The 12,691-nt window shown below is 60.8% G+C and overlaps 2 protein-coding genes across 9 annotated transcripts in view; one reads left to right on the plus strand and one right to left on the minus strand.

Annotated features, from left to right (window-relative positions):
- The window catches only part of NBEAL2 (neurobeachin like 2), a 29,434-nt gene extending 17,402 nt beyond the window's left edge, over positions 1-12,032 (minus strand). For 6 of the 8 annotated variants that reach the window (XR_011994420.1, XM_072721050.1, XM_072721048.1 and 3 more), the window contains exons 1-9: positions 11,741-12,032; positions 3,593-3,681; positions 3,381-3,509; positions 3,179-3,260; positions 2,959-3,083; positions 2,687-2,769; positions 983-1,068; positions 604-886; positions 336-442 (exon numbers count right to left, since the gene is read on the minus strand). Coding sequence is in view for 7 of the 8 variants with exons in the window: in XM_072721050.1 (XP_072577151.1) it covers positions 336-442; positions 604-886; positions 983-1,068; positions 2,687-2,769; positions 2,959-3,083; positions 3,179-3,260; positions 3,381-3,509; positions 3,593-3,681; positions 11,741-11,791 (1,035 nt within the window). In the remaining variant the exon portion in view is untranslated. Of the gene's footprint in view, positions 1-335; positions 443-603; positions 887-982; positions 1,069-2,686; positions 2,770-2,958; positions 3,084-3,178; positions 3,261-3,380; positions 3,510-3,592; positions 3,682-4,289; positions 4,376-11,740 lie in introns of those variants that run through there. The other 2 variants (XM_072721051.1, XM_072721047.1) reach the window with 1 other exon arrangement.
- The window catches only part of CCDC12 (coiled-coil domain containing 12), a 58,205-nt gene continuing 55,430 nt past the window's right edge, over positions 9,917-12,691 (plus strand). Inside the window, exon 1 of the mRNA XM_072721061.1 lies at positions 9,917-10,016. The gene's annotated coding sequence lies outside the window, so the exon portion shown is untranslated. The remainder of the gene's footprint in view (positions 10,017-12,691) is intronic.

Here is a 12,691-nt window from a genome sequence, read left to right on the forward strand (position 1 = left end):
GAAGGCAGGGATCTGAGAGCTGCCCATGCCCTGCTCAGAACAGAGTTGGGGGCGGGAGGCAGGTAAGTGGGCAGCAGTAGGTACTCTATCTAAAACAGCCGAGCCCTCCTCCTGCCCCTGGACTTGGGGCTGGGGAAAGAGGGACGAAGGGCCAGGGCAGCTCCTGTCCTTCCATGATATCTCCCTCCTGTGGGGTGCAGAGCCATCCTGAGCCTCGGGCCATCCCCCCAGACACAACCCCCCAGGCCAGTCCAGCCCAGACTGGCTCAGCAGCAGTGTGGCCCCCAAAAGTGGTTCCGGCCCCCCACCCCCACCCCGAGCTGGGCCCCGCCCACCTTGCTGTTCTGGATGAGGCGAGTCAGGTGTTCGAAGCAATTGTTGCTGAGGAAGGTGGCCTGTAGCACCGGCCGGTCCTCACATACCAGCATCCTGGGGATGGCGTCTGTGGAGGGGTCTAGGGTCAGCCCTGCTCAACCCCCTATCAGCAACCCGTCCTCTCAGCCTTAAACCTTCTTCCCATGCTGCCCGGTCCTGCCTTCCATCATCACTTAGACCTTCCCCTGCTAGAGCCACCTCCCCAAGAGCCTGGGAGCCCATACCCACCGAGCATGCTGACCCGTAGGGTGACAAGGGCCTCTTCAGGGCCTGGGCTTGGGCCCGCTGGCCAGTCGGCATTAAGGATGCGGAAGTAGCCCTCAAGCAGGGTGCGGAGCTCTGGCCCACGAGGGGGTGTGCGGCTGGCATGCAGGACATGTACTGCCCCCACGAGTGCCTCCAGCGCCAGGGGCACTAGGCGGGGGTCCTGGGCTGGCCCATGGTCCCAGCCCCGTACCACACCCAACAGGCCCTGCACAGAGCCAGCGCTCACAGCCATCTGCCCGTTCTCCTGCAGGTGTGGGCAGAGATGCCAGTGGTCAAGGGGCTCGACCAGCAGAGACCCTGAGATGGCCACCCTCTGGTCCACAGGCTCCTCCTGGCTTACCTTCCCTCCCGCAAGGACAGCACCAAAGAGATGGACAAGACGCAACAGCAGCATGGGAGGCAAGCCATCTGCATCCTGTAGGCTCTCTGGATGGGGTGGGTGCACAGGACAGGACAATATCACCAAGCTTGCAGGGGACTACCCAAGAGGAGGGTGTCCTGGGTAGGGATAGAGGGCTGGGACACCCAGTGTAAGGGAAAAGACCTGGTTCTGTACTTGGGAGTCCAAAATGTTATGGTTCCATGCTAGGGGGGGGGGGGCATCTAGGGAAGACACGGCCCTTCTTTGGGGAGCTTGAAGTGGATATGGTCCTGCCCTGAGAGCTTAGCCAGTTCCCCAGATCTTAATCCCCAAAGTGGGGACCCCAGGGTAAGCACACACACCACTCTCCACCCCACTTCCCCGTGGCAACCTAGGGTTTGGCTTCTCAGATACAAATCTGGTCCTGCTACCCTGTGACAGTTGGAGCTTCCTGTAACCTGCTCTGGGGACCTTGCTGTGTCTATCATGCAGTTGCCCCTCACCCCCACCCATGCCCCCAGTGGGGACTTCTAGGGGCTTTCAGGGTTTCATATGTGGGAGGCCCACCTGGCCCTGCTCCAGCAAAGCTGGACAGGATGCCAGGCCACAGACTGCAACACAGAGAGCAGATGGGACCAGCCCTGGGTCACATGAGTGGTGTCGATGGTGGGGGTAGGGGGATGGGGGGCAAGAGCAGGGCTCACTAGATTCAGGTGGCATGGGATGGGACAGCTCCTTGGGCACAGGTCTTATGAGCTGAAGCCTGAGAATGCAGGTAGCCCAGAAAGGGTGAGGAAACAGTAAGGAAAGATGTGGGATAATTTGGGGACGGAGAGGACAGGGTGCAGAGGGCAAGTGGGGTTGGAAAGGAAGGCTGTGGGAGGAACAGGATCTGATCCTGAGATGCCAGGCCACCAGTGAGGGATTTATGGCAACAGGAACAAAATCCAGTCTGTTCTGAGAAGAGCACTCAGCCTGTGGGAGAATGGAGGCAGGGACCTCCCCGCTCTCCCCTCTTGGAGCTGCTGCCCCTGCTCCAGACCTCAGGCCTGCGGCCACGTGGTCTACCCCAGCACCACTTAGATACCGTCTGTCCTCACAGGACACCGCCTGTTACCAAGCCTGACCTGCCCCTGTCCAGATATATCCTGCCCCGTCCCATCTAAAGTCCCAGCCAGTTTCCCTCTGATGAGAGGGAAGAGAGTCCCTTGGGGGCAGAGGTGGCCAGAGATGTCCTGGGGGTCAGCTCCTCCAGGGCTGCAGGAACAGGAAGTGGAGACAGTGCGGATGGATGTTGTCTAAAGGACGGTAAAAGGATTGGACTGGGGAGTTTTAAGATGGTCCGATCAGAGTGAGATCCAAGTGGCTGCAGGGACCCAGGAGGCAGGAGGGAAGGAGGAAGGGAAACTGATCTTCCCCTACCGGATGGGAGGCCTTCACTCCAAGCCCAGAAAAGAAAGTACCCATTTCACCCAGAGATGCCCTTTCTGTCCCTTCTGGCCCCGAACTCCTGGGCTCTGGAGTCCCCCCTTGGTTTCCCATGAGGCTCCCAGCCCCACTTGCAGCCACCACTGAGGGCGGGTGTCCTGTTCAGCCAGCTCTGGGATGGGGAACTGCAAGAAGGGGCTCAGGTTTAGGGGTGGGGCCAGGTGGGGCCTAGGGGGGCAGGAGGCAGGGCCTGACCTTCGAAGAAGGCTCCAAATTCACTGGGCAAAGCGGCCGGAGGGAACTTGTATTTGCTCTTCTCCCTGGAACTGATGACTTCCCTGGGGGTGGGGGTGGGGGTGGGGACAGGGAGGGGCCCGGGTGAGGCCAGGCACTCCACCCCTCCCTGGCCATCCTCCTTTACCCGGGTACCTGTGCCCCCCCAAAAAACTCTGCAGGACAGGCCACTGCCCCCACCCCAGTCCTCTCCCCAGCCTCCTCTGGGTCCTCCGCGGTGGGCTGGCTCTCACCCACTGTGCTGGCGCCGCCAGGTCTGGTAGGGGTCAAAGAGGCCCTCGCAGAGGAGCAGGGCATGCAGGGCCACGCTCTCCAGCTGCGGCCCCTGGCCCTCCTGCGATCCTGGGGCTCCTTTCAGCTGTAGGTACCAGGAGAGGGCAGAGGGGGTCAGCTGGGCCCTGGCTACTCCCCCACCCCCACCCCCATGCTCCCTCAGGGTAGGGCCCACCTCACCTCGGTTGACAGCTTCCTCAGCAAAGCCAGCACCCGGGGCACCAACACCTGGCCCCAGCCCGCCTCGACGTTCTCTGGGTTCCTGGGCAGGGAACGGCAGGGAATGGCGAGAGGTGTCACAGGAATACACCGCCCCACTGTTGGCCCCCAGGTCCCCAGCTGCCCGCCCCCTTGGAGAGGACCATGACAGGGACCCACCCACCTGCAGAGAATGATGAAGAGCTTAAGCAGCACCAGGGCTTGCTCCAGGTCCCCCTCGTCCAGTTGCTCTGCCAGCACATGCAGTGCGTCTGGTGGCAGCAGCGGCACCTCTGCGCCCGCCTCATCTGGTCTGCAGGGAGGACGGTCGCTAGGGCACCGAGGACCCGCCGTCTCCCTGCCCCGTCCCTGCCCTCCGGGTAGATCCAGCCTCACCTGCGTGGCTCCAGAGAGGACAGGGAGATGCTTTTCTCGAAGGCACCCACAAAGGCCTTTAGCCACTGCTTCAAGTAGCCCAGGTCCTTCTGCAGGCAGAGGGGGTAGGGCCACGGGGGGGGGGCGGCAGAGAGGGCACCGAGGGCAGGGGCACACCAGGGGGTTGTCGACAGCAGCAGTGAATGGAGAGTGAAGGAGGGAGGACATGGGGTGGACAAGGATTGGGGGCAGGGCAGTGGGGGTGGAGAGGGTGAGAGGCGGAGAGGGGAGGAGGGAGGACAGGAAGTTTGCAGGTCAGCATCAGAGGGCTGCCCTGCATATTGACCACTCTCCCAGGCCCCCTGTCTGCTTTTCCCAGTCTCCCAGTCTCTGCTCCCACCTCCCGAACCCTGGGGGACACAGCCAGGGGAGGGGCTTCAGTGTGCACACTCCTGGGTCCTGGGATGTGGCTACGGCCCACATTGCTGCTGGGGCTGAAGGCCTTCCACCCACCAGCCACCCCTGATCTAAATAAAGCATTGGGCTGCCATCTACCAGCTCACCAGCCACCACCTCCAGGAGGCCTTCCCTGACTATGGATCCAGTGCTACATGTGTGCGGTGGACCAGGCAGAGCCATGCACACACACATTCCCCACATGGACACGCAGAATGCCCTACCTCACCCTGGGAACCTAATGCCCGCCCTGGCTGGTTACCTGGACCCCAGGCCCCAAAGCTGGTTCCATGGGTAAGAGGGGCAGCGGCCGAGCCCGAGTCTGGGCGCCTGCCACCAGGGAAACTTTGGTGTGAACGGGAAACGTCCCCTCCCGCCCCGGCCAGGGCAGGAAGCGCAGAGTCACGGTGGGGGAGGCGGGCTGCTTCCTCCCGGCAGACCGCAGGGATGTGGGGGGGCCCAGGGGCACCCAGGGCCCTGCAAGAGAAGCTGTGAGGGACCCGGCCCAGCACTGAGGGCGGAGCCTGCAGTGCAGTGGGGCGGGGTCACCCTGCCCGGGGAGGGGCTTGTGAACCAGAGAAATGTTTTACTGGCATGAGGTTCGGGACTTGCAGTCTAGGAACAGGTTCTGATTCCCGCTGCTACAAGGCCCTTCATTCAAGGCACCCACAGCTCCCTGACCTGTGTCCAATGCCTCAGGCCCAGGGAATGATGTGCAAGAGGACGACTCAGTCATACCTTTGCCCTGTCCCCCTCCCCTGTGTCCTGGCCTCTCTGCCTGGCCCTATTGGTCTCTACTCCAGGGACACAGCTGAGTAGGTCCCAGACTAGCCCCAGTCTGCTCTAACCTCTAAACCCCTCCCAGGACACAGTGGGTGGTGGCCTAGAGCTCCTCCTGCCACCCCACCCTTCTTCCCCCCAAACCAGTTGAGCCCAGAAGGCACATTTCTTTCCCAGAGCCAGAGGCTGGTAGGTCAGGTCCAGCCTGAACAAGGCTAAAGAGGCAAGGGACACATCACAAGTGCTGTGTCCCAGGTGCCACAGACCTCAACTCAAGGAGAACTACCTTGGATGGATGGCTTATTTCTGGGGCCTGTCAGCTCCAGGCCACACGGGGCCCCCACACAGGGACTGAATGGGCCCCAAGGAGGTGGTCAGACCCCAGCAGACCCTGGGCCAGATCCACAAGAAACCTAGACAGAGCAGGTGTCACCCTGTGGTTGGGCACCTTCCTGTGCATTTGTCACAGATCTGAGGCGAAGGCAACTGAAGGAGGGGTTGGGGCCACTGAGATGTAGACCCAACGTGCCATGGCCACCGTGACTTTTTGTCCGTCAACTCCTCTCTCCACCCTCTGCCACTGGCCACCTCTCTGCTCACCTACCTCTGTCTCTGCCCCTCCTCTCCATCCATCAGCAAGGACACCAAAGTGCCTAACCCTGAAACACCAGAGCAGGCCAGGCCTCCTAGGCCACTTCTGAACTTTTCCCATAGCGTATGGGGACGGGGGGGTGGGGACCCTCCGGAGAGGATGCCTCATCCACTACAACCACTTCAGCTGCTCCTTTAAGGATGCTGAAAGTCAGACCTTTGTTTTAGGCCAGGGCCACTCATGGTTGCTGGCCAGCTAGCCCAAGCTGACCATGTGGCCTCTGCCTCAGTGACCCCACAGATCCCCATCAATCTTCAAAACTGGCCCAACACCATCCCCACCCTCTTCTGCCCCCAAACCACCCCCAGTCAAGCCAGACATCTCTCGCCTAAAATGTACATCCCTTTTGCCCACTGCAGTGCTGCTGAGGACCTGAAAGCCCACATTTGGCCATGTCCCCCCACCCTGGCCTGAGGATATGGCTCAACTGAGCCCAGCATTGCAGGCCCCTAGACCAATCACAGCCACTCTCCAGCCTCTCCGCCCCTGTCCATCTGAGTCACATCCTCCGGTCTAGGCCCCAGTCCACCCTATGCCCCCTGCTGTCCGTGACTTAGGCTTTTGGTACTTAAGTGGGAAGCTGCCAGCTTCTTTGTGGCCATCACCTGGATTGTCCCCCCCCCCCCCCCCAGAACCCCGGGTGGATCCCTCAAGCTCTGCACACTGGCTTTCCGCCCCTAGAACCACACCCGCGGCCTGTCCAGCAGGTCCGGGCTGGGCTGCATTAGGGGTGGAAGCAGTCAAAGTAGCCTTCATGGCTCTGGAAGAGCAGGAGGGGTCTCTGAGGCAGATGGGGGGATCATGCCTGTCCCTCATTGGACGCAAGCCCCACCTGCTTGCGGGTACGGGAGGCCCTACAGGGGGGCGGGACTCACAGGTACAGAGGTGGTGCCCAATGATAAGGGGTCTAGAGCTGGAAGAGGAGGCTGTGGCACCTGGGCCTCCCACACTCCTCAAAGAAGCTCTGCGTCTTCCAGCTCCTCCCTCCATGGTCCAGCTCAGAGCAGGAATGTTGGGCAGAGCCAGCCCAGTCCCTAAGCTGAAGGGGCCAGAGTCCCAACCCCACCCCTCCCACAAAGGCAGGTAAGGAGCAGCCACACTCCTCAGGCCCTGGGGTTCCTGTGTAGGTGGTGCTGAGGCCTGCTGCAGGGGGGCAAGCTGGGGGGATGCATGACCACGTCTGCAGGAGCCCCAGTCTGTGCCTGCCTAGCCCTGAGGGCACTCAGGCCCGGGGCTGGGAGATCCCCAGGGCTCCTTAGGCCCAAATAATCCCTGGGTGGACATGGAACTGCCACTTCCCCAGATCTCGGAGGGAACCCAGAAGGCGGAGGGCAGGCGGCTGTGGCACGAATGGGTGGGTGGGGCTGTCTGCCAGGGGACAGGGACGACAGGGACTGCCGCGATGCTTGACCTCATGCTGCCCCTCAGCTGGCTTGCCCTGCCGCAATCCTAACACCAGCCCTTGCTTGTCCTGGGAGTCACCTCAGGGCCCAGACCTCACTTCAAACCCCGATCCCTCCCATCACGTCTTCTCGGAGTTTATAATGGCGCAATACCCAAAAATTCCTTAACCACCACCCGGCATCCAGGGCACCTCCAGTACACACGAGTGGCCACCACTGTCTGATAAGCCAGTCACCCACCCCAGCACAGGCTCTAGGGCAAGTCCACAGCCTCCCCTCCTGTCTCAGCACCCCATGCCCCCCGGATGGCCCAGCCCAAAGGCATTACTCACTGTCCCCCCACCCACAGGTCTGCAAGTGCTTTGCCCTCCATGTTCCCTCTACCTGAATGCTCTCCAGAGCCAGCACCTTTCTCAAGACAAAGCCTTGTGCTTCGGAGGTTGGGGCTGCCAAATTGAATCAGTGGTTGAGGGTACAGGTTCTGGAGTCCAAGCCCTGGTTCTCAGACTTAGTAGCTTGTTACTTATCGTTAATCTCTTTGCACTTCAGCTGCCCCTTGAAATCCATCCCTCCATACCTGCTTCACAGGTAAAGCCTCCCCAACCACATCCTTCAGCACGAAAGAAGGAGAGTGGGAGCTGCATCCCCAAATCCAGGAGATCTACCCTCCCAACCCCCTGGCATTCCCTAGAGCAACACTAGTGCTCTCCCCACCCACTTCTATGAGTGGCCGATGAGTAGCAGACCTTGGTTCACACGGGTGGCTGTCCCAGGCAGGTGGAAGGGTGTTGGTGGAGCCAACCATTAGATTAGAGCTAGGAGCAGGGTGAGGAGAGAAGATTGTAGCTCCAAAGTGGGTGACCCCACTAGTCAGAATTGCCTGGGGGCACATAGTGAACATCCCATTTCCAGGGACAGGCAAGCAGAAATGGGACAGGGTGGGGTGAGGTCTGATCGGGATAACCTCTCTCAGGCCTGGGGGACTCCCCACTCAGCATCAGGAGGGGGATGGCAATGTCAAGTAAAAGATGGATTCTGGCCACACCAGGGTACCTTGAGGTCAGACTTGGAGGACCTCAGGTCAAAGAATGAAGCAGAAAGATGGGGACTTTGCCAGAGGCAGAGGCAGACAACTGAGCCATAGGGGTACAAGTGCCCAGGTAGCTGGGCCAGTCTGTCTCTCCCCCTCATCTGGGGACCAGGTCTTGAAAGGGGTGGACCTTCTGGTCTCTAGAATGCCCCCCAGGGCTTAACCTTCCCCTTGTCCTATCACTATGGAAACTGAGAATTTCCATCCAGGGTCCCCATAGTAAACGACCCTGTTTCCATGGGGACCCCACACTTCCACATCAGCACTCCAGTTGCCATAACAACTTCAGGGATTACCAGTCTCTCCCCCCAAGCCTGGGCTCTGTGCTCTTCTCCCCATCACCCTAGACCTGCCCCCTTCAGCTGCCTTGGTCATAAAGTCAGGGAAGAGGAAACCTTGTTTGCCGCTCTGAGGTGCAAGCACTAAAGAGACTCTTCCAACTTCCTTTCTCCCATTTCAAGATGGTAAACTGAGGCACAGGGAGGAATATGACCTAGCCAAGGGCCCAGAGGGAGCAAAGGGCCTGACCAGGTGTCCATGAGGCAAACAGAGCTCATCAGTCAGGGTGAGGGACCAGGGAGGGGTGGGCAGAGTAAGGTCAACTCCAGCTCTGACCTAACCTGACCTCCCTGGAACCCTAAATCCTTGACAGCATAATTGGAGCAGTCAGCCTAGGCTCCCCACCTGGAACCTGAATGTCTGTCCCTCCAGTCCTTTGCGGCCCTGAGTGCCCCAGATGTCAGCCCCCACTCCCCCAATGTTCCCTTTCACTAGGGGGCTGTTGAGCAACACTAAGCTCCAGCCCAAAGAGGGGCTGCTCATTTGCATGTTATTTTGCATAACTTTTACATGCTGCCCAACTGCCAGCCTGTTGTGTGCTGTCCCCAGACCTCTTATCCTTGCCCCCTTCCTAGCCCTCCTTGGAGGAAGCTCCGCCCATCGCCCAGGCCTCCCTCTCCCTCCTGACAACTGGCCTCTCCCACTTCCCACTGCCACTGTCATGCACTTGCTCCTGGGATTCCTGACCCTTCTGCCCACAAGGCCCAAACTCAGCCTCCTTGGCACAACCAGTCATTGGTGTGGGGCCTGTCTCCTGCATCCAGCCCCTCAGCTAGTACCCAAGGGGCCTCTTGAAATGTGGGGTGTGCCAAGTAGCAAGCACAGTGAGGGTGAAAGTGGGGACCTGCCTGAGCTGAGGTCCAGCTTGGTCAGGGGAACAGGAGGGAGACAAAGGCCCCCTCAAATAGGAGGGACAAGGCTCATTCACACAGCTTGTGCCATCCCAGGGTACAGACCCACCAGAGACTTCCTATCCACAGGACTAGACCTTTCTTGGACAAAGAAACCCAGAATGAAGACTGGGCTGGAGCTCTGATGGACTCTACCCCAAACTTGTCCCATGACCTTGGCATGACCCTGCCTTGGTTTCCCCATCAGAGTGCTACAGGACTCAGACTAAGTGATATCCAGGGGCACTCTGGCCCCCCTTCCTTCCTCAGTAGCCACCTGCAGCCACTCCCCCCTCCACTTGATGCCCCCAGTTGAGCAGGGCCCACGGGGGAGGGGGGGCAGGTGGGTCTGAACCCCGGGGTCTGTGAGGAGAAAGGAAGGGCAGAAAGGGGGTGCTCCCCTGGGCGGGGCCTAGACCGACAACTGGGAAAACAGGTTTGCCAGCTGATGTCAGCTCTCTCAGCTGAGGGGAGGGGCTCGGTGGTTGAGAGAACCTTGTGGCTGGCCAACTCTGGGGTCTCTTAATACCCTCTACCAGTTCCTCTTCCTACCTTATCTTCCTTCTTCCCTCAAGCAAACACACAATGGGTCCCTAGTAGAGCTCAAAGGAGCATAGCTACCACTCCCTGGGAGCCCAGCGTGGAGGGGTGGGGACCTGTTCCGGGAGCAGGAGCAGGACCAAGTGGGCAGGAAGGCAGTGCTGGGAGGTTGGCCGAAGCTTCCGGTTCATACTCACATCCTGGATTTGTTTGCCAGGCCCTAGGCCGCCCCCTGACTCCTCAGGTTTCTAGGGCTACAACCAGCCGGCCTGTGCCCCAGATCTGCCCCGGTGAGGTGAGGAGCTGGAGGGGGAGAGGGAACTCAGAAATGAGTGCTGACCACCTTCTGAGGGAATGAGGGCGCTGACCATCTGCAGAGCTCAGCTAGAAGGGGCAGCGGGAGGCAACCATGCTATGCTGGAGGTCCAGTCCTGGGAGACGGTATCTAGATCTAGACAGCCTTCCCCCAGCAGCATGCCATCCAGCCTGAAGATCCATCATTAACCTCCCTCTGACTCACTACCTGGTTCAAGCCCCCTTCACCTGGTCACAGGTGAACAAGTTGAAGACCAAGAATCTGCCCACAGCCATAGGAGCAATCAGAGGCACGAGGGCCAGGGGCAGGTTTCCATCTGAATCTTTTCCCTTCGCAGGGACCAACCCTTAGAGATGTAGACAGGAGGCCTGGGTGAAGGGACCCAATGGGGCCAGGGAAGAAGGACCCATACCAGCTACCCCTCTGCAGAGTCTAGGCCACCCTGAGGTCAGGGCTGGGCCAAATTTACAGATAGAGAAGTAGAGACTCAGAGGTGTAAAGAGCTTGCCTTGGGTCACCCCAAAGAGGGACTCTACACATGCTGCCTCCTACCAGTGGCCTGGACCTCTCACCACCAAAGTGGACTCAAGAAGCTGTGGCCCTTATGGCCTGGATTCCAGGTCCCTAGGGCCCCAGATCCAGCCTGCAGTCCCAGGAGACAGTCGGCCAGCCTCTTCACAGAGGGCCAGTTGAATCTGGTCGCGAACTTCCCCCTAGTGATGAGATCAGGGGCACACAATAGTCCATTGTGCCCAGGGCACACCTGAGCCAGGAGCAGGATGCCAGGCAGGTGCAGGGAGGGAGGCTGAGGCTAAGTGAAGAGGAGGGGGGCGTTACCCTAGGATCCCTCCCTGCTGTGAAAGCAGAAGGAAAGTGGGAGCCCATGGGCGTAAGACAGAGTTTGGGGACACCAGGTCCTCAGCCTCGACAGGACACCTGGGTCAGTCACTCCCTTCACCTTCTGAGGCCACGTGAGGTTGTCTCTGAGACAGGACGGGGTGCTCAGGAGGAAAGGACCTTCCTCCATCTCTTTCAAACATCCCTCCTATCTCACCTCCCTTTCCCCTCCTTCTGCATCCAAGGCGAATCTTTTCTTCTGGCTGGCCCCCCAGGCCCCCCAGGGGTGGGGTAGGGGCCTCCTCGGATCAGTGTCAGGGAGGAGTTCATCACTGCCAGCGCCCTGATGGGGAGCAGTCTGAGGCAGGCTCAAAGCGAATCCAAGCAGGGACGCCCCCTGCTTCTCACCCCCTCCCCGCCTGCCGACACCCCCAACCCACTAGACCCTTCCGGCCAAGACCACCCAATAGGGCCGCGCCCACAGGAGAGTCAAGCCCAAATGCAAACTAAGCCTTCCTGCCCCTCACAACCCTCCCAGCTTCACATTTATTTTCCGAGCCTCAGTTTCTACATCTGTAAAAGGGGGAGGTCGTCTCGATCCGGGCCCCTCTCCGCATCGGGCGCGATCGAGGTTGCGCGGTCCCCACCCGAGAGGCTCTGGTGAGATGCATCCCCGCGGGGGTCATCCCCCAGGTGTAAGCGCCGGAGGCACCGGCGGGCCGGGGGCGGCGCACACGTGTGTGCCGAGCCCGAGTCCGCCCCGCGCGCGCGCATCTACGCGGCCCCGGGCACGCGGGGCGCAGGTGCAGCGGGCGCGGGGCGCGCGGAGCCGGGGGCACAGCGGGAGCGGCGCGGGGCGGGCTCACCTGAGCGTAGTAGAGCAGCCACAGCTCGTACAGCCGCTCCGAGGCGGCCATGGCCCGGCCCGGCTCCGGCCCTGCTGCGCGCCACCTGCCGCCGCCGCCTCCTCCGCGCCGCCCGCCGGTTGCCCTCGGCCAGGCCCATGGGCGGAGGGCGTCACTCCGGGGCGGAGCGGCGCGGTACTACTCGGGGAAGTAGTACTGGCCCCCGCCGCGCGGAGCCACCCGAGGCTGCACGCTCCTCCTCCTCGCGGCCAGCCGCCGCCCGGCTTCCTGCACTGAGCTGCCGCTACCGCCGCCCCGCCTCTCCCGGGACCGTGCAAAGGGCGGGGAGCCCGGAGGGAGGAGGAGCTTGAGGTCAGGGCGGCCCCGGAGGGCGCCCCGCAGCCCCGCTCTCAACAGCCCGCGTCTCTAACAGTGCCTCGGGAAGAGCCACCCTGAGCCTCCTGCACGAGGGTCGGGGTCAGGTTTTCCAGAATCGCCCAAGGTCTAGATCCGCCCCGGACACAGCCCGTCTGGCAGGAGTTGCCACCCTTGGTGCAAGGATGGGGTCTCCGTCTCCGGGCTGGGGGGAAGGGGCTGCGGGCCGCGTTCAGATGGCCACAGTCCTTCCACAAATAACGATAGCAACCACCCGACGACCACTTGTAGAGTTAACCACGTGCCTGGCGCCGTTCTCAGCGCTTTAATGGGGAGACGAGACCGATGTGCCACGTTTTTGCTCCTACTGTTTGTGGAGCACGATGGGGAACATCAGAGAGCAGCAGGACATGCCTGAAATAACTCTGAAGGCGCGGTGCCCTCCATCTGTCCGGCAGATCCCTGGGAGATTTAGGCAATCCTCATCTGTCCCCTCCTCCAAGAAGGGTCCTGGATGCTCCAGTAGAGGCATCCTCCACTCTAGGGCCCAGACTTGTCCTTACATCTTTTGTTTTCTTTAACCTCAAGAGGTTAAAG

This window comes from Vulpes vulpes, chromosome 9 (genome assembly GCF_048418805.1).
Source record: "Vulpes vulpes isolate BD-2025 chromosome 9, VulVul3, whole genome shotgun sequence".
Classification (NCBI taxonomy): domain Eukaryota; kingdom Metazoa; phylum Chordata; class Mammalia; order Carnivora; family Canidae; genus Vulpes; species Vulpes vulpes.